General features: G+C 33.4%; 2 protein-coding genes across 3 annotated transcripts in view; both read right to left on the bottom strand.

The window, feature by feature from the left end:
* The window catches only part of LOC148603703 (rho GTPase-activating protein 23-like), a 73,075-nt gene extending 60,685 nt beyond the window's left edge, over positions 1-12,390 (bottom strand). The window contains exon 1 of the mRNA XM_088553188.1: positions 12,311-12,390. The gene's annotated coding sequence lies outside the window, so the exon portion shown is untranslated. The remainder of the gene's footprint in view (positions 1-12,310) is intronic.
* On the bottom strand, positions 3,220-12,392 carry LOC148603702 (GDP-fucose protein O-fucosyltransferase 2-like). Of its 2 annotated transcripts, XM_088553196.1 has the most exons (3): positions 12,311-12,390; positions 7,970-8,034; positions 3,220-6,574 (listed from the first exon to the last, which is right to left on the bottom strand). In XM_088553196.1, exon 3 carries the CDS (start codon positions 6,553-6,555, stop codon positions 5,269-5,271), a length of 1,287 nt encoding a protein of 428 aa, XP_088409322.1. In that variant the 5' UTR covers positions 6,556-6,574; positions 7,970-8,034; positions 12,311-12,390; the 3' UTR covers positions 3,220-5,268. The 2 variants fall into 2 exon arrangements, with proteins under 2 accessions (XP_088409322.1, XP_088409321.1); XM_088553195.1 differs by lacking the exon at positions 7,970-8,034 and having other exon boundaries at positions 12,311-12,392.
* Between the last annotated feature and the right edge of the window lie 9,383 nt (positions 12,393-21,775).

Here is a 21,775-nt window from a genome sequence, read left to right as displayed (position 1 = left end):
CTTTTGTAGTTTGTAGCATTTTACCTGGTTACACTCCCGTGCAGGTCCTGGTGTTAAAAGAATAGGCCTGCAGAGCAACTGGGATGTGTGCCCCAGATGGTGGAATGGGGTATCCCTGGCATGTTACATGCTGGGGTTGTCAGGCTATAATAGGGAAAACCTGTCCGCAAACCATAGTGGTGCACCATGTTGGGAAAGATGCCACGTTCATCGCATGTTTAAGAACCCTGCTGTGGTATTCGATAGGAGTAGGAACCTTTGCACTCCGCTACAGGAGGCTAAATTGCCCGACCTTACCCATCCCTCCTTTTTTCTAGTGGCAATCTAAATTTGTCGGCCTTGTTGCCCTTGTGTCCCATCCCTTTTTTATTTATCATCATTTCATGTTCATTTTATCACCCATTTCATGTTCATCGTCTGAATATAGCTGAAATATTGCTGCTCGGACGTTAAACCCCAACAAACAATCAATCATTTTACTGGTTACATCCAATAAAGCAATTTGAAGCCATTTCTTGTATAAAATGTTGGATCTTAAACTGGTTGAAACTTTCTGTCAATCTGGTGACAGAATACAGAGTGCTTATTGGAATGGTTGTCTTCAGAAATTCCATGCAGGGCCTGGCGGATCAATATACTAGTATTTACAATAAGGGGGCAGTTGTTCCGATCAAGAAACTCATAAAAAGAAAGAGGTTCCAGGCGGTAGGCAAGGACTACACTCCCTGTTCCAGACTAATATTTGTCACTCATTTTTTGTTAAACTTTTAACAAAAAGGCAACATAACCCCCAAAAACCACCCTGATCTATTACCCACTGTATCTTGTATTTTTATTACAGTTACTGCCTCATGACATCAGAAGCCCGAGACGGTAAAAAAAAATGGAATGCTTGTAGATGATGGCATAGGAATTTCAAAACTACATTTCTCAGGTATGGTCTTAGTCTGTGATCTGGTGATATCGCTTTTTGTAATAATAACTTTATTTGGCTATTCGGCCATGTGATATAATGATAGAGCTGCAGGTGCTTCAGGGCCTTAGAAGTACATGGCAATTGTTTCCTGCACCAGACATAATATTTGAAATTACATTCTAAGACTTTGGTGTTTATGTTTACGTACATGCATGTCTCTGGAATTAGGCGCTCAGAAACTAAGTGCTTTTACATGACACACAGGTGTCTATGTGATAACTTGCAGGACTTGAGCTATATAGCTTATCAACTGAGAAATGAAGCTAGTTGAGAGGGACACGTATCTAAGGGCATGGTTTATTTCAATGATTGTGGCTTGTTTGAATGATTTGACAGGCAGTTTCATCCTGAAGATCTTTAAATTAAATTTTGAATTGAAAATTTAGAAACTGGGAAAGGCCAATCAGTAGTCTGTAGTTCAATTATGTAGTATGTTGGGTGTTTTGTATTAATTCATTTAAGTGTTCCATGTAAACCATCATCAAACCTGAATATTTCACAAGCTGGTGCACTGCATGGTACGATGCATCGCTAATTTTGTTGTGTGTATATTAAATGTCCTTCGACCGTAATCAGCATGGTGACTTTAAAAATAAATCAAAGAGTTCAATATTAACCATTTGCAACAACAAGCCTGTGTTTAGATACATTTGAATTCGATCCCTGTACTTTCCTTTTATCCCTGCTTTTATCCCATTTTATTGCAATTTGACAGTTATTTGAGGCGTAAAAATTCAACAGATTGATATAAATTGATTCAGTACAGGAGTACTTTGATTTTCAGATGTATAAACTCCATGATCTTTCAGAGATATGTAAACCTGTAAACCTTAGGAATAGTCCATGTGGGAAACTCTCCACCACTGACACTGTCTCATGTGGGAGATTTTTAAAATAAAAACAAATTTTTAATGTAAAAAATTAATTATTTCATAATTTTTTACAGAAAAATAGTAATTTTAAACAAAAACCTACCACAAATCTTACATTTATATGTGGGAGGCTTTTCATATATTTTGTGGGAGTCCCCTCTAATGGAGGAGGTTTCATATAATATAGGTATGGAAACGATCTGAAGATCATTAGTTAAACAGTATCCAACATCACACACAATTACAAATTTCGTTTTATTTCACCTTTTTGAAATTTTTTTAGACATGTCAAAAAATTAATTTGCAATTACATTTTAAAATTCTGCTTAAAAATAATTTCCTAAATGTACATTGTATATAAAATAAATCAATTTGAATTTTCCTGCCAATTTTAATTGGTTAAAATTACTGTTCTTCACTTCCTGTTTACCAATTATAAAATAGTGATGAATGGATGAAGATTTTGACTGATAAGTGTGTTAAATAGACATGATAGCACATTTAATGCATTTTGAGATATTTTCCAAAAACTAAATTTCCTTACAGCAAGTTTATTACTAAATGCCTTTCAAGGCCAAAATGAAGTCCCTCAAATCTTTATTTGATTTAAAGTCTGGATTTTTATTTTATTTGTATGAATGATATAATATCATCCAACTGAAAAATTGTATGAAACATACATTACACTCAGAGTGGAATGGATCTCTAACACTTAAGTCTGACCTGAGTGAAACTTGGTGTTACACCGACATATTGAGTGTTTTACACCCAGATTCCACCTAGCCAACACCGACCATTTGTCTATTGCAATAATCATAAAATTCAACAAGGATTAACAGGGAATTCATTGTAAGATACAATGTAGTGTGTTCACTGACTTTGAAAAAAAAAACATTTAAAATTATATAAAAAGAACTTAAGAAATCATTGAGATGAAATCATCTCTCTGCACCCCGCTGTGGTAATTAAGCCATATGTACAAATGTATGTTCAGGTCAAATTTCAAAATCATAGGCCATTTTCCATGTAATGCTACACATCGACTTAAGGTGATCTACCCACACACAAAATATCAAAAATCCACATTGAAACACAAAAAAGTTACAGCCCAGACATAAGGTTGTAAAAGACAGAGTGATGACTATAGGGCGATTGCCACTTTTTGTAGACTATATTCAGTGTATTGTTCAGAAATAGTAGGGAAGTTCCTGACATGAACCGGTGACATAAAGTATTCAGATGCTGTAGAATCAAAAACCCATAAAATGTGGAGAAATTATCCCAGATTTACTATTGTGGGTTGGAAAATTCTATTACATCTTATCTGTAAGGAGAATCAAAAGAGAAATAGGATGCAGTAAATACAATACCTTGTAAATAAATAAGTTTTATTTATATTTGTAGAACCATCATCCATACAAACAGTTAACACTAAATACAACGTAAAATAACAAATTGTGAGAAAAAACAAACTAACAACAGAGAAAAACAGAACATCACATGTAAAAGCATTAAAATGACAATCCAGGAGTTACATGCAAATATTTGAAGACACATGTACACATCCATTGCCAATCCATTAATGGATGGTGGCAGATCCAAAAGGTATGAGTTAATTTTGACAAAAATGAGCAAATAACAGCCTGGAACCTTTCCTGAAGGATTTACATGAATAGATATTTCTGGTATAAAAGTTTCTACCAGATGTTTTCTCCATTTTGCATAACACAACATATAGCAATGTTATTGTACATGTAGCTGTACCAATTCAATATTTCCAGGTTGAACACGATAATTGTCATGTGTTTCCATAAAACAAGAACCTGAAGACAATTATACACAAATTACAATTTACAATTCTTAAAACAGTTTTTTTTACATTTTTGTGTTCCACAGCTCTTAAGTTAACAGTAAATAAAAACATTGTATAAACATAAACACCAAATTATAACAAAACAGAATCAAAATCATGATAAGAATGGCAGCCACCACCATCATTGTCTACCTCTACTAACCCACCTGGTATTAATTCTAGTTTACAATCCCCATCCCTTTTTCCCCATTAACAAAACCTTCCTTAGATTCCTTTAAAATTGTTTATAGAATGATTCTAATAAGCATTCATAAACTTACAGTAATATACATTTTAGTTAAATCAAAGAGCTACATGTACATTAAATCATACATGTATCAACATAATATTACTGACATTGTTGTAAGCCTATGAGAAAAAAAAACAATACTACAAGCAACATTAATCATAACTAAGAGCAAAATTGCTTGCATGGTGTTTCATGTACATGTACATGATATGTAAGGAATTTAAAAATAGTATAAAACATTCACACATCTTACTTTACATTAAGCCATTGCACAATATCAAGAAGTTACTGATGAAGGGGGGATAATCCAAATGATTTTAATATCATTTATTTTACTAAAATAATATTGATTGGTCTTAGATCAATTGAATTCCTGAGAAATATACAATGCTAACTAGTATGCCCAATCTACAGTCAAAATGCTAATAGTCAGTCTTTAAACGGATTTCGATGATTAAAACCATGTCAATAAAAGTTCCAATGAATTAATATAATTTCAGTTCCAACTTCACCTATTGAATTTTTGCAACTAATTTCTTTTTAATCAAGGGTCTGTAAAATGAGGGTTTATTCAGATCAGAGATGTTTTTTTCATATATTGTTTTTCCCTCACCTTACTTAAACTACTATTATGTTTACATAAATTTCAATATAAGTGGAGTTTTTCTTTTTACAAAATTCAAAAGGATAAAGACAAACTATGTTTTTTTCCAACCAAGTAAGAATATCTCACAAGTAACTTGGATGTGGTCTAAAGGTAAATATCTTTGGTTATCTTAACTGCAATGACTTTTCCAGAAGTAAAAATGCTGAAGGTTTGGAAGGCACTAGTCATAAGGCTACATACAATGTATATTTTATATGGTTGACAATATCATAAATGTAGACATCACAATTTGATTGTGTGACAATGTTTGCTTATCATACTCCTTGATAAATAAACAAATATGCCTCCAATCATCCGACATTATTATTTCAGGAATGATCTAACAGTTCTTTTGGATGTTATGACATGTACAGTACAGGAAGAGACATACATGTACCATGACTGATCACCAGCATAGTGGTGTACCATTCTCAGAGTTGCAGTAAATACTTTTTTTGCCTTAAATTTTTCATTTTTTTCGGTATTGAAAGGGGTAGGGCTCAGCACTCTCAGAAAGTAACTAAAATTATGTACTGAAAAAAAAGTTTTTTGGTATCACTGTAAGAGTGATACACCACTATGTCAGTGTTCAGTCATGGTATGTCTCTTTCTGTACTGCAGGTAGACAATGGTCAATAAACAATGTCAATGGTCAACTTGGATGAACAATGGTCAATAAACAATGGTCCATTTTGATGGTTGTTCACACTCCTCCTCAGTCTCAGAACACAGTCTGTTAAAAGTAGTAACTGGATCAAATCCTAGAATTTCCCTCTCTTCCTGTATACGGAAAGAGAAGGTAGAAACATATGTCCCTATGAAGTATCTAGCATGGGCTGCTATCCATTGATCTATAATAGCTATACCACCGTCTTTATATTTCTCTCTAACTTCTTTTGTAGGCTTGTAACGATAAATTTCTGCTTTCTTAAAATAACTTTTGAACTTTTCAAATTCATCATTGTCACAATCAGATGCTATAAACACTTTGTTCAAGTCATATTTTTTTAGAATTGTTTTAATCTGTTTAGCAGCAAATTTTAATGTTGGGACTTGTTCTTTATGAGCATATAAATAATCCTTACGACGCAAATGAACACCAATATAAGGTCCTCCGAAAGCATCACCAGGTTTACGCCTCATTTTTGTCCAGTCTTCTAGTATTGTGGTGTCTGTTTCATCCTCTGAGTCAAGATGTTTTCTCCTGAATTCATCACCAATGTCTCGTAAATGTTTTGCAAACACCATGCTACGTCGGGCTGCCCAATAGTCAGTGTTACCAAACCTATCATGTATAACTGTTTCTGCTCGGTCAATCATGACAGATCTAGCTGAAGTATTTTTCATCAAAAATGGTTTTAAAAACCCAGCTTCACCTTGAATGGAGATGCATACAAATTTTTCTGCATGAACATTATCATATCCAAAGAACCACCCAGACCATCTTCCATCATTACTTTTCTGATAAGGGTTACGATCTATACACTCTCGTTCATCCACCTTCTGCTCCCACTTCCCATCAGTCCATCCCTCTTTGTACCTCTGTAGATAGTACACTTCTTCAATAACCTCCTTACCCATTGCTGTTAAATAGTCTTCAAACTCTATCACAGGTGTATGTTCTCGTAAACTTGCAAGATCAAAGAATGTTGACCATCTGATCTTCAACTGGTCTAGGTCATGTGACTTCCAATGATACAGTCGTCCCCAAGGGGGTAAAACAAGAACCCAGGGCTCTTCTTCATTTAACTGTTTGGCAAGATTAACAATTCTCATATAGACATCTCTCCTCAGATTAAAGCCTTCGCCTGGGTTAACATCATACAGCAAGTAACGAACAGCTTTGGCTTGTCCAAATTCTTCATGATCATGAGTATGAGAACCAGGCATAAAGACATCCATTTTGTCATGTGCTTTGACAAAACCAAGAAGCAAAATGCTCACCACACAAACTTCCATCCTTACAGCTTTCTTGTATCTGAAAATAAATTTAAAAAAAACTACACTCAAATGCTTTCAGTTTGTACATAATGAAGCTTGTACTTTATACCAACAAATAATTCTATCAAATAAAGGATAAACAAAACTTCAGACAACTGTTAAATAGCCTAGTAACACATCCACACAACTCTATCTATATACAATGTAATACAACTCCTTTTTCAATACCTAGATCTAATTAATAACTACCAAATTATTTTACTACATGTACAATTCAAAATCATGTGCACCAACATTACAAAAACTAATATACACTAGTTAATGAATTTGGATTGAACCATACAGTGCCTTGCATTTTCCTGTTGTTCTTATATATGGCTTTAACAACTTTCAAGATTTGGTGTTAATTGTTTATCTGTATGTCTACAGTGGACAGTGCATCATTGTAGGTAAACAAAACTAGCACCAATTTATTTTTCTGTATTATTTAAATTACTTCCAAGTTTGCATTGAACTTTAAAGGGTGCCTGTTACATGTTAAGTTGACTAATTTACTAAAAATATACTTAACATTATGGCCAAAAAACTTGTTCAGAGAAATACGAGAATGAATATGGCGAAAACCATGAATATGTCAGAGACAACAACTCAAGTTTTGTACATTCGACTAAAGTTATTTATAAAAGGGGGATTTCCAGATTATTGCCTTCTCATTTTAACCCAAATCTGCACAGAATTGAAAAAAAAAAGCATTCAATAAAAGGTACATGAACATTCAAACTCATCTCTAGAACCCATGGATTGTCACTGTTTCTGAAAAATAATTGGCCTCTTTTGAGAGGTTACTCTTTGAATACTTGAAATTTACAATATACATGTATATATATATATGCATGTTCTTGTATTAGATAAGTATTTAATATTGTGAAGTTGTAACCCTTTTATATAGAGTTTTGTAGTCGAAGTGTATTCATGTTATATAATTTTGAGATTACTTAAGGAAAATAAAACTTCAATACTTTGACTGAAGATAGCAATGACAACATATTTTACCAAAGAACCAAAGTGGACATCACAATGGGAAATTCTAATGAGGGACTACTGTCTCCCAAAGTGGAAAATTTAAAAACTGAGATGAAGATCAACCAGATAATTTGTATTAAAGTACAAGAATAACCACACAGTGATAATGGAACGATCAAGTGTTAATGTTAGACAGTTTAAAGACACACTTTAGAACTGGCCACTTTCCTTGTCAAGAAGGATAGATTTGCTGTGTAATCATCAAGATACCTTTTAACAAAGAAAATACAAGCAGATTTTGAATAGAATGAAACTTTTGTTCTTTGACTTGATTACTTCTTTGAACTAAAACATTATGAATATCCTCTTGTCAAGTAAAATGGTCAGTCCCGTAACAACATTGAATTACCTCAGTGATGTCCACTTTGTTTCGGATGTCTCCTCTAGATGTCCTCAACAGATCTTGGATTAAAACTACCAAATAACACCAGTGACATGTACATGTATTGTAAAATACAAATTTAAATATTGATGATAGACATCCAAGTACGGTAGTACTCACAGTCTCAAATCTACATTGATGATACATATACATGTACATGTTCATGTAATAGATAGACCATCATAGGTGTATATTGTAAATCTACATGTTTTGCACATACATGTACAATTGTAATACAAGTATTATTTAAATTGAAGAGGTAATGAAGTTAAGAGGATTATCACCTTTAATCCAACCTAAGATTTCAGGTAAGAAACATTCATGTATAGATCAATAAGTCACATTTAACTTCTGCCATTACAATATGCATGTACTTAAATGTACAAATAAAATACAAGGTCTAAAGTTAAATTGTCCTACATGTATTGCCCAGGACAAGAAAAAGCTAAATAAAATTGACCTAAGGACAGCAAAATTTATTTGATTTTCAACATGCATTAACATTAGGACAAAGTACATTTGTAGTCTTCAATTTAAGCAAGTAAAATGTTGATAAACATTCCTGTTTAGACAAGGTTTAGAAAATGTTAACATCATACTCTATAGTACAGCAATAAATACTGTACAAAAACTGAAATTATTATAGAATAAATACATGTTCAAAGTTTGAAGTTCAAATGCTTCATTTGAGAAAGTTGGGATTGACATGATGGACAATGACACATGTAGAAGAAAGACTATGCATTGTTATTTCATTGCCATTTTCATTTTCATTGTATCAGCAAAAATATAATGAATTTCTTTGCATTAGTCATTCCAACCCTGATTAAATACTCTAAATGGTAGGGGAGAGTTTATAAAAATTTTGGGATTTGTTCCCAACCTGTTAAAGTCAAAACTTTTATCATACAAAATGTACATGATGCATGCAAGTAGCCATAAATTAATTAAATACAATATATACATATCAACTCTTCTACATTTTAGACCTTCCCATCAAGATGCCCACTACATTATTTCATTTCCAGGTCAAATGGAGATAAAAAAAAAAAATTCCATTCCTTTGCGAAAGTCATGATTATCTGTAATCAGGGGTTGTGCTGGGCTTCACCAATGTCACAATTTGCTATTTTTTATTTGATCAGGCGACAAAAATAACCAGTTGGCGATTTTCTTGGCACCTAAGTTTTGTATATTAAAATTGACAGGAAGTTTATCAGCAAGGGATATTTTATCTAATTATCAAATTATGTTGACACCTGGTCAGAGTTAACTGACCATGACCAATTTACAACTGAAGGCAATTAACAGTAATTAGACCAGACCACTGTGAGTGACAATATCATCATGGGAGGTGTCAATCAAATGTAAATATATTATTGAGCCAATCAAAACTCTCATCATCTGGTCAAAGGTAAACACAATTATGGCCATGTGCACGTGGCTACATACAAGTTTCACAGCCCTGTTTAACCATGTGATACATTCAAAAACAGACTTACCTAATAACAGAATAAATTAAATCCATTTAACAATGATAATCCCATCAGAAAATGTCTAAACACTTAGAAATGAAAGAAATGATGAAAGAATACGGATGACATTTGTTCACACTTTTGCCATGTGACTTTTTGGCGGGAAAATCGGTAAACAAATAGAATGGGGATTCCCAAAATCTAATTAAGGAAATACTATTCAGATACATTTGTACCAAGATAACTAAACAGGGACACAATTAATGGTCCATGGTACAAAATGTAGTTTGCTAGAAATTTTATCACTTGAAAAAAAAAAGAATCAAGTTTGTTAAATTAAAAAAAATAAATTATATTGTAAAATAAATTAGACCATAAAGGACAATGGTGAACATGCTTTAAAATCAGGGACTATGTGAGAATAGTAACATAAAGTCCTTGATAGAAATAAAATACCTGTTTCTGGAGTAGTACTTTATTATTTTATGAAAGTGACTGACTAGAGCTAAAAACCTACTTCATTCATGCATCAAGAGTGAATCTTGTGTACATGTATATCATGAATGGAGAGGTTATTTTGATGAATTGACAAAAAATAATTCATCAGTGGACTTAATACTGTCATGTTTTTTATAAAAAAGTATAATTTTTTTTTGGCCCCCCCAGGCTCTAATTTCTGGAAATTGGCGACATAAAAAGGCAGCTGGTGATTTTTCTGGCAACAGAAATTTGGAAGCCAGAGCAGCCCTGTGTAATCCCTGATGGGATTCAGTGTCTGGAGGCTTTTTGAATTGGATGGAAAATCAGAAAATGCATGTACATGTAAATGTAGCTACAGACACTCATATCCAAAAGGCGTTTTATAGTACACATCTATTGTAAATATCCAAAAGGGATTAGATTATCTAGTCTACATGTACTGGTCAGTGATTAAATCTTCACATTAAGGTTCATCAAAACCTTTCGACAAATATTGCCTAAATTTTACCTTAAATTTCACTCCGACTACAAACAAACCTGTGTATTGAGAACTTATTAAAAGCATAGAATGCCCTAGATATGAAAATGTTGCACCACTTTCATGTAAAATTAGTGTGTGTATCAAAAACTGATCTGACTTCTGTTTATTCAATATCAATTTTGTTGAGAGTGCAAACATAAACTACATTGTAAGTTTAGATATTGTTTTGAGATGTGCCCTGCCAATTAAAGGTTAATTTCATTCACATTGAAATGTTGGCCAATAGCCAACTACAAATGTGTGTACACAGTAGGTGATTTAAGGAGGTAGACCTAGTGTAAGGGACATATCTCTTGAAATCAGTAATATGTTTGTATCATATTCAATTCAACCAAAGCCTATCAAGCATTTATTTGAAACAGAATTAAATCTGTCCCAAGTTACTTTGATGCTTACATGAGATTGATGTAAAATGCTGAATACAGACGTTCCAATGATTGTAAGAGCTGTGTCCCTTACCCTAGGTTTACCTCCTTAAACTTTGTAAATAAGTGGGCCATATCAAATGAATTGCAGGAGATAGCCTCTGTGAAATTGAAAAAAAGTAAACAGTTGAGTCAGTTTTTCATGTTGTTTTACAAATGTATATAAAATAAATGTTATTTTTTTCATGTTTAGGGCATGCAGGCATGCAAGGCTTTATAAATTTTCCAGATACACAGGTTTATCTGTAGTCAAGAGTGAATTTTTCGGTGAAATTGAGGTCATATTTGTTGAAAGGTTATGATGAACCTTAACCATTTTCAAGTCAGAAGCATTTCACACCAATCTGCTCACCAACAGTTTATTCCTCAATGAATATTGTTGTGTGATAGCTCATTTTCATTAAGCAAAATATCAGTGATTTGTTAAGACATTTTCTCCTAAATTTGAGGAAGACTTCTGGAGGAAACATCTGTTGGCAAGAAGCACTTACCAGTGAGAACTACTCTTTGACCAGCAATGTACATATATGTTTGATCATTCACTTTGCTGAAGTTTAGTCAGACAAAACTTTGCCTAAATAGTTGCGGTGTATTTTATATGAATGAGAGTAGCCTTGGTGTAATCCCTTAGTTTTGGAATTCGGCACTAGAGTGGAGATTTCTTCTGATCACCATCGTGGTGGTCAAAACAAAAAATATCATTAGTGCCTTATCCCAAAAGAAATTAGATTCGGTGCAAAATGTTATGATAACTGACCAGAGAACAACTTAATTAAATGAATGCCATATATTTCAATTTGTACATCAGAGGCATTTGTATCATATAAAAAAAGTGGTCACCTCCATTTTTTTTAACATGAATCAAATGCCTGTTTTGTACTAATCCTTTTCGGGATTCAGTGTCCAGTGCTGTTTTCTGATTTGGCCGGCCACTGAATCCCTTATCATTAATATCAATGCTGCAAATTTCATTCTGGGAAATTAGTAAATTTTACCTAACCTCGGAACAGAAAGTTTTACATCACATGCTTCAATGCCAATGGACACATTCAAACAAGATAGGGGCTCAATTCTATATATATTTCAACGTCAATTGTGTCTTTGAATTATCTTGGTTTATAATGTTTTCTGCCATATTTAAGCAGATACAGCTAAAAGATGATAAGGGATTCAATGGGCGGTCAAATAAGAAAACAGCTCCGGACACTGAAGGGTTTAGTGTTGTACATGCATTTCTATTATGACTTTTTGTAGATCTTTGTTCACAGTCACACAGAAAATAACAGGTAAAAAGGTATAGTCGAATTATAATGTTTTGACGATGACATCTTAAGGTTTTTTTCTAATTACTAGTTAACTACTTTACAATGGCAACTTGATACGATACCTTTTTTGAGCAATTTTCGTTTGAAATAGCATTAATAGATTTAATTTCATTTTCGCAATGTGGTTCGCTTTCTATTTCCGTCGGAAATTCGTAAAATAAATTTTCATTGGATGAAATTTTGACACCTACTACCTATGCATTTTTTTCTGTTAATCTAAAAAAAATAGTTTTTGTGCAGATGCAGATAATTCTCTGAACATTGATTTTTTTACAAGTGATATCTGTGATAAAGAAATTCCTTATTTATATCAAAAAAGAAGAATAAAATAGTAAATTATCAATTAACCAATGAAGCATCTCGTACTAAACGAAAATTGTAACACTAGGAACGGAATGGAACAGTAATACTATTTTCCCGGAAAGTCATCAACCTGACGGGAGGATGCGGAAAGTCAGCATTGATGATTCTTAGAGGTTGTTCATAATTAAAAAAAAAAGAAAAAAAGAAAAGAAAAAAATGTGAAAATTTTAATTCAAGCTGTGTAATATGTCTGTTTTTCTCCGCTTCAATTATTTTCGTATGGGATTACTTTATCATTATTCATTGTTAGCTAGTTAGTTACAGTTATCCCTCTTTGTTGGTACACATACGACCAGAGAGTGTATTAAGGTAAAAACGGTACTATTTATTTCCCATAGGCGACAATAGTGAAACTTTTGGAAAATTCACAACTTTAAAACAATGACGGAGCTATAAACTAGTTTTTTCCAGTAATATCTTCATTTCTCTAACTAAAATTGCGATCAAAGTCATAGCAAAACCGTCTCGATTCTTTGGTATTTTAAGCAGATGATGTTTGGGGTCAAAGTTTCCCCCTTTTTCTGCGAATGACACGTAAATTTAAAAAAATATATAATATTTATATAAAATGGTTTTCAAAAAATATAATTCATTTTTTAAAAAGTATAATAATGTGAGAGCCTGGAATTTATAAAACATTTTGGGTATCAGCACACTTTGTCCAATCACAGTGTCTGGAAGTATTTACTTAAGTAGGGTACACAAAAGGCCAACTTAAATAATGAGAAATAGTACCGTTCTACCTTAAAGTCCCTGATGCAATAAACTATGGGAGTTGTGCATCTTCTTTTCTAATCTGAAATTGCATTCCAGATAACGTTAATTGATTTATTGATTGACTAATAAGTTATCTTATAATATGAGGCAGGTCTTACCTGTAACAGAAATCGAACGAAGTTGCGTGCATTGTATAATCATGCTCATTACGGTTTTACATCAACTAGGATATTATTCTTCAAAATTTAACAAAACTTTAAGATGTAAGCATGAACATATAAGCATGTATTTTGTTCTTTGTTTTTTTTTGTAATTTTTTTGTAAAAGATACATAACTAGTAAAGATTGCTCGATGTATTACCCGTAAACTTTCCTGTCAGACTGAAATAGGGCTCTCTGTGCTTTAATTAAAATTCGTAATTGATTACCTTCATCAGGACTTCGTCCCTGTAAAGTGAAGAGTAAGGACAAAGCACAGTATACATAGCACAGATATACATGAAATGAAATGAATAAATTATTCCATGCATTACACAAAAATAATTAGAGATGCATAAAAGAAAAATAAACATTAAAAACAACTTTAAAAGACATAACAAGTACGTACCAACAGTTCTGTCTTGCAAAACTAAATCAAAGTCACGCGAGAAGCAGACAAGAAGACAGAAAGTACTTGAAAACTTGAAAGGCAGTATGAAAAGTCAATGCACTCTACATGAGCTTCGGGAGCATATTTCGGAAAGCACTATTATATGTTTACATAAAAATGTTTGAACTCGCCAATTATTTCAAACTCCTAGCATGGTTGAGAAGGAAGTTTTTGCTGCTTATAGCTCTTCTTGTCATTACTAGTAGTTCTGACTCTTGGGATAAGATGCGTAAGGGATGCACTGTCATTTATAATTCAAAGAGTAATGAAAGGGACCAAGATTCTCGCGGAAATCAAAAGAATGTAATTCAGGGACAAAGACCGGACATAGAAAACAGACACAAACAACAAGAACACAAACAAAATAATACGTACAAAGCAACAAAAGTAAATTAGCAACTCGGTCTCTACTAAAAACTGGGAGTATGGACCTGTTGAACAGGAAAGGTAAGCGTCCTACGTTTTTCTAGATACACCCGCCGAGCTGCTCATAAAAGGTCAAGTCCAGTGTAGACGAAAGAGGAAAGGAAAACTATGACACGTTGAACAAATCGGTTTTCATTGCGCATATTGATACACTGCAACGACCCACGAGTACATGATGACGACCGTAAAACTTCTGTAGTGATGACTTTAATTCTGCAGAAACATAACGGTACAAGAAAGCTAATTGTGTGAAGTCTAGCGCACCGGTACAAAAGGTCTGTGTAGTTACGACAAGCTCTTGCACAACGTATGAGTTGTAATATGAAAACTCCATACGCAGGTGCTGAAGGGATGTTGCCACAGATTAAAGGAAAGTTGACAATACGGAGTGAAAAGTCATCGCGATCATTCATTTGCTTATCTTTAATTGTGTTTTTCTCCCTTTCGTCTGTTTTTTTTTTTTTTTTGAATGCGGTAAGTGTTGGTTATTTTTCTCATTAGAATGATATATATTTTAGTATACAATGAGTAGTATCTTTGGTAATTTGCGATGATCATTGACAATTTGAATAAATGATACGTATACATTCCTAACAAACTTTTGTGCAGTACGTATCATCCTTAGCAGAATGAAAAAAGAAGTTGATAAGAAACTTGGCGATGAGCACGATGGCTTTGAGCAAGAAAGATCATGCGTAAAGCAAATAGACATACGGGGAATTATCATAGAACAGACAATAGAATGACAAACACCTGTAACATAGTCGCTACAAAACTGTTGATGATATAATCATTCTGTACACGTTTTGATGCACATTTTCCAGAAACCAGATGAACATTCTTAAATAGCCTTTGTTGTGAATCTACAATGGATTAATGGACAATAAGTGCATAGATGCATAAACAATTCATTATCTATCTTTCCTACCTCTTTCTATTTATTAGTAGTTAATCAAAGACATTTGAAATCTATAGTTAATTAAGTTAATTAGTTATATATAAACTAGAGACAATTGAGTAGCGATTAGAGTATATATTAGGGTAATGTAGAGTGTAGTTAATAGTTAGTTGTAGAAAGACCAGTTCTAGTCTTCAGTTCAGTATAAGTTAACCGAACATTTAGATGTAGCTGCCACCTCTCTCTTCTATTTGATATGTTTGTATACATGTATATATGATGAATTTAATAAATTATTGAACACCTATTAACTGTTTAAAAAATTATGGATTATGCAACACACCACTATACCTGAATTTTGTGTATTTCCAAAAGGCATTTGACAGCATTGATTACCAGGTCCTTTGGAACATTTTTGGACACTATGGAATTCCACAAAAGTTCATCAAAATGGTAAAACTCTTATACGACCAATTTTACTGCCAAATAATACACAATGGAACTATGACTGAATCATTTCATGCAACAACTGGTGTACGACAAGGTTTCCTTCTCTCTCCTCTTTTCCTTGTGGTAGTTTACAGGGTCAGTAAAACAGCCTACAAGGACCGAAAACTCATTGGATGGACTTTTACATCACATCTAGAAGAATTAGAGTTTGTTGGTGACATCTGTACACTATCTCATCTCTTTCAAAGAGTAATCAAGGGAACCAAGGTTATAGCGGTAATCAAAAGAATGTAATCCAGGGACAAAGACCAGACATGGAAAACAGACATACACAACAAAGAACATAAAGTAACCAAAACCATACATACAAAGCAACAAAAGTAAATGAGCCTGTAAAAGTAAAAGTGTCTGTAGTATCCTTTATCTCAAGTTCTTTTGGGTAGATGCGATGTATCAAATCCCCGAAATTAGGATTGTTTAAAGATAATACGTCATCTATATAGCGGAAACTGAGATTGAAGGATCTAGCCAAACGATATTCTTTTAAAGATGCCCAAAATCAGATCGACAGCCTCGTGACAACAGCAAACCATACATGTCTATACATAAACCCACAGAAAACTAATCTATGAGACTATATACTAACCAGATTGGTGACTTCCTTATAGATGACACCCAGAACTTTGCCCACCCAGGAAGTATTGTCAGTACTTCAGGAAGCATAGATGATGACATTAAAGCAAGAAAAAAGAAAGCATAACAGGCATTTTCCAAGCTAAAACCTGTTTGGAGAAGTCATGCGTTAAGAACTAGCACAAGGATAAAAAATATTTAATATTAACGTCAAATATTTTCCTTCTATATTGATCAGAAACGTGGAGAGGAACTGCACATCCATGAAATCCTTACAAGCTTTTGTTAACGAATGCCTAAGAAACATCCTTAAGATGGTCCAACATAATATCCAATATTGAACTATGGAAAAGATCTAAACAACAACCAATAGCACAGAATATAAGATCTAGAAAATGGAAATGGACTGGACATACACTACGAAAGAACGACAAAAACACCACCAAACAAGCTCTGGCTGGAATCCACAGTGATACAGAAAAAGAAGAGGCACAAAAAAATCTGGCGTAGGGGACTCACGAATGAGCCCAATGAAATTGACACCTGGAAAGTAGCAAACAGAATAACAATGGACAGGAAAAGGTAGAACGAAGCTATAGTTACCCTATGTCCCCCATGGAATGAAGTGGAATAAGTCAAGTATGTCATACGTGTACATCAGAACATTTATCATGTTATTCCTTCACTTGGTACCTTACGACCATGTTTGTAAAATTCATACAGTATCTTATTTCTGTCTTTTCAGATTTTGTTTCGATTTGATGTTTATTGATATCTTTAGATTAATAGAACACGAAGAACAAATATAGGATCTAGCAAAGTGAGCGGTAAATATGTCCCAAAAACAGCGTTGGTTAATGACACTGAAATTATAATTCTAAATACACAACAAAATGGCACTATCTGATGTACTACACCTTTGTCTGCATGTAACTGAGAAATAAAATCATTTATGAACTCATCGTATATAACTTTATAATTTGATTTCAGAATTAATACGCTTTCTGATTGGATAAAAAAAATGTCCATTATCTCATAAACCGAATTTTGTAATATGTCTGTGACGTCATCAACCTTTTTTAATGATTTACTCCTGGAATAATTTATATTAAAATTAAATGATAAGGAATGGCTGTTATAATTCTTTCGGTCTATTTGAAACAATCTCAATGGCAGTGATGCACATTTGAAAATAACCAGCTGTTTCGCAGGTTACATGAATTCAGTGTGCACTACGTGATTGGGGTTATTTCTTCATAGACCAACAAATATAACAGTCATTCCTAAAATATTTTCACTGACAAAATGAAGCATTCAACAAATAACTGAATATGAAATAAATACATGTATCAATTCATATTAGATACAATGTACTTATGTGAATTGTATTCAACAGAATTTGCCTACTGAGTTAACTTTTGAAAATTATACAAATTGTACTGCATTAATCAGAACATTGGCAAGCTGTTGAAATCCTAAACGTAAAAAAAGACGAACATTATAAGTACACGTAAAGTGTCGAGTAATTAGTGTAGATGTAGGACATTGCATGCCTAGATCACCGATGAAAATGCGATTCCTCACATGGTTCTTTATTTGAATGATTTCAGATTTGTTACTTTTATGATTATTGTTTTGATGAAATCGATCACTGATTTTATTTGCTCCATATATAGCAATGTTCTCCTATTTAAATAACTTCGAATCTTTTTTCGACGCAGTCAGTATAGTTTCGCTTATTACCCTTTGACCTCAAAGACGCTCATCCATGGAAACGCAAGTCACCTGATCGCAATGCTGATTGGCTAAATACTGATTACTTAGTGGCATTCGAAAAAATGTATCGAAAATTGCGTGCCAGATGTTATATTTCCTGAATGAAAAGTAGAAAATTATAAGTGAAAGAAAGGAAAGATTACTGTGTCGACTATCTTTTTTGAAGATTGTACTTGTTTATTGCTGGCATTATATTTCCTTAATAACTGTTGACGTCGCCAGAAGAAGGGTGGTACTATAACACGACGAAACAGTTATTTTGTCGAACGGCTTTCTAGTTTTCCTTGAAGATTGAATTCTTTTTTTATCTGAAATATAGTTACATATTTATGTAATTAAAGAAAACAAAACGAAGACGCTGTAAAATCATCTGCAATTAAGGTTTTTTTTTCCCGAGTCACCTACTCTTTGAATGTTGAAGAGTGTGCTTTTTCGAATATCATATGTGTTTGGGTTCATTTGTTATTAAGAAGTACCAAAATTTCTTTTTTGTATTTAATCACTCTGGTATCAGTGTATATGAGTTACACAAAAAAAACAAAAACAAACAAAACAAAAACAAAAAATACAAAAACAAACAAACAAAAACAAACAAAAAAAACCAAACAAACAAACAAAAAAAACCAAACAAACAAACAAACAAAAAACAAAACAAAAAAAATGTTTTATTATAAATTCAATAAGATCGCTCGTGACATAAGAAAAAAGCTAAGCAAACGAAACTAATTTTACTAGTTTGTCAGGAAAGTCGGATGAAATACATAATTCACGTATAATACATATTTAACCAACACAAAATATGAATTGATTTCTGTTGTGTCAGTTACATTTTTTACCCCTTTTGTGAGTATTTGTAGACAGAATGAGTGCGCCAATCCTATATTTGCCACCCGACGACCCAAATCCAGCACCAGATACCATGGTTTACACATCTGTGGCTAACATAAAACAACCACCCCCCCAAAAAAAATATAAAATACAACAATATAAGAATATAAAACAAACAAAACAAAACAAACAAACAAAAACCAGAATATAAGCAGACCATATTAAAAAGAGGAGATAAGAAAAAGTAGAAGAAAAGAACAAAACAAAGCAAAACAGATAAAGATCAATATATAAATATACCCCGATCTATTGGGTAGTTGATTATGCGACCCACCAGGTCAGAGGTTAGAGGACACTTTCTTAACGAATACAACACCTCTTCATCTTAAATGCAGCATAATCTTAAAGTGAGGACATAAAATGAAAACAATAGAAAATATGGACAAGCGACTATGGTAGTATATATTTATTTCCGAAAAATGACAAGTACTTATTCGCAGACTCTTATCCAACTGAAAACCGTTTGACATATTGATGTAACTTAGTGGTAACAGAAACTTTAAAGACGGTTACTGATTTATATATTTTGACAGACTTAGTTAAATGCGATTCGATTTATTGATCCCGAAAAACTCCTAGTCTGAAGGTTTTTTGGAGCTATTTCTATTTGGATTTTGGGTACCACTTAGACTTAAGACACTGTTTTGACCACGAAACAATAATAGAATGGAGTGTTGGTCATCAGAAGCATAAAAAAAAATAAAACATCCGTTTTTAACTTATGTCATGCTGTAATGTTCATGTACTTTCCAAAATTGAAGTTTCTTCTATACATTCTAGGACCTATTAGCACAGCACATGAAACATCGGATAATCACAAGTATATATTTGGCTTGGGACAATAGAATAGCTCAAGTAGACATAGCGGACATAATTTGACAATACAAGATACCGGTTGTATTAAGTTATGTCCCTTTTATGTTATGTTATTTTATGTTTGGTTATATGTCATCACGGATGGCTTGGAATTGAATAAATAAAGTACTTAAAGAACATGTTTGGCGAGGGTGATCATTTTCCTTCGAAGAACGTCTTTGGAAATGAATCAACCTTTAAGGTTTCGTTTCCAATTTTGAACATTGCCTTCAAAAGCTGAAATTATTGCATGTAAGCACAATTAATGGTCGACGAATTCTCTCGTAATATGTGTCCTTTCATTACATATTTTATATTCGTTCGTCATTCATGTCAGTATTCTTCTAATACGTCATGCATTTGAAACCCTTCTATTTACTGCTTTCTTTCGAACTTTTCTAAAACGACGCTTTATCAATTTGACAAAGTTAATAGCATCCATTGCAACAATAAATATTATTGGACAAAGCGCTAACATCAGGCCAATTACTCCTATGTTCCTACTCGACGGTCTCTCATCTGACATACAAACTTTTGTATTTTTGTAAGCTTTTGTCTCTTTTTTATCAAATGTCAGTCCCTTTATGGCATCGTCTTTTAATTGGTCTATATTTATATTACTAGTATTCTCACGGCAAATCCATAAGCATGAGCCAGCCTGACTTGAATTTGAACATGTTGCTGTTACTATATCAGGCTTGAAAGATATTGTGTTCAATACATCATTGCTGGTTACAAATGACTTTGTTGTTACATCCATTGTCTTTTCTTCTGACTCAGTAACACCGGTTGTCGATGCCATCATTGCTGTGTTCGAAAAAGACAATGACTGTTCATAATTCTTTGATACTGTTGTTGATGTTTTCAGTCCGTGGTGTGATTTCATTTTATCTGAAGAGATGTACGATGTAACTGGTCTATTGGAGATGCCATCGACTGGGTTCCTTGTTTGTGTGTGGGTTGATTTTGACAATGTCAACCGTTCTATATTTAATAACTTCGTTGATAATATGTTTGACCACTGCGCTGTAAGTCCTGATGGAGACTTTTCTTTCATTAGGATACTTTCCGTAGTTTTGAGTCTATCGATCGATGAACCTTTAATGTTAACAGTAGACACCGATGGTAGCATACCAGTAGTTGTAATAATTGCTAAAGCGCTTGTTCCTGTACCAAGGGTACTGTAGTCTTTTGTAGATGATTGAGTTTCTTCAGTGGAGGTTCTGCTTTTGCTTGTATTAAAATAAATTTTTGAAGATGTTTGAGTTTCACTGGTGGAGTTCCCATTTACGTCTGTACTGTAATCATTTGTTGCAGATGTTTGAGTTTCTTCAATGGAGGTTTTGCTTATGTCTGTATTGTAATCAGTTGTTGTAGTTGTTTGAGTTTCGTCATAGGAGGAAGTTTTGATCCCATAAGTATTGTGATCAGATATTGCAGTTATTAAAGATTCTTCTGGGGAGGTGCTGATATCCTCCGTACTATAATCATATGTTGCTGATATTTGAGATTCTGCAGTGGAGATACTAATAGTGAGCGAACTGTTATTATATTTTGGAAATAAATAAGATTCTCCTGTTGAGGTTCTGGGTCCAGAAGTACTGTATGAAGTTGTAGTTCTGAAATCAGTTGTTGTTGAAAGTTGAGATTCTCCATGGGAAGTGCTGATACTATTCACATTTAAATCAGCTGTTGTAGATATCTGAGATTCTCCGGGGGAAGTGCTGATACTATCTACACGGTAACCAGTTGTTGTAGACATTTGAGATTCTCCGGGTGAGGTGTTGATACTATTGGTACTGTAATCAGATGTTGTAGATACTTGAGATTCTCCTGGGGAGGTGCTGATACTATTGATACTGTAATCAGTTG

This window comes from Perna viridis, chromosome 11 (genome assembly GCF_037379345.1).
Source record: "Perna viridis isolate PV_CMFRI_1.1 ecotype Kerala chromosome 11, ASM3737934v1, whole genome shotgun sequence".
Classification (NCBI taxonomy): Eukaryota; Metazoa; Mollusca; class Bivalvia; order Mytilida; family Mytilidae; genus Perna; species Perna viridis.
Note: the sequence above shows the minus strand (reverse complement) of the source record. Positions and strands in the feature narration are given on the sequence as shown.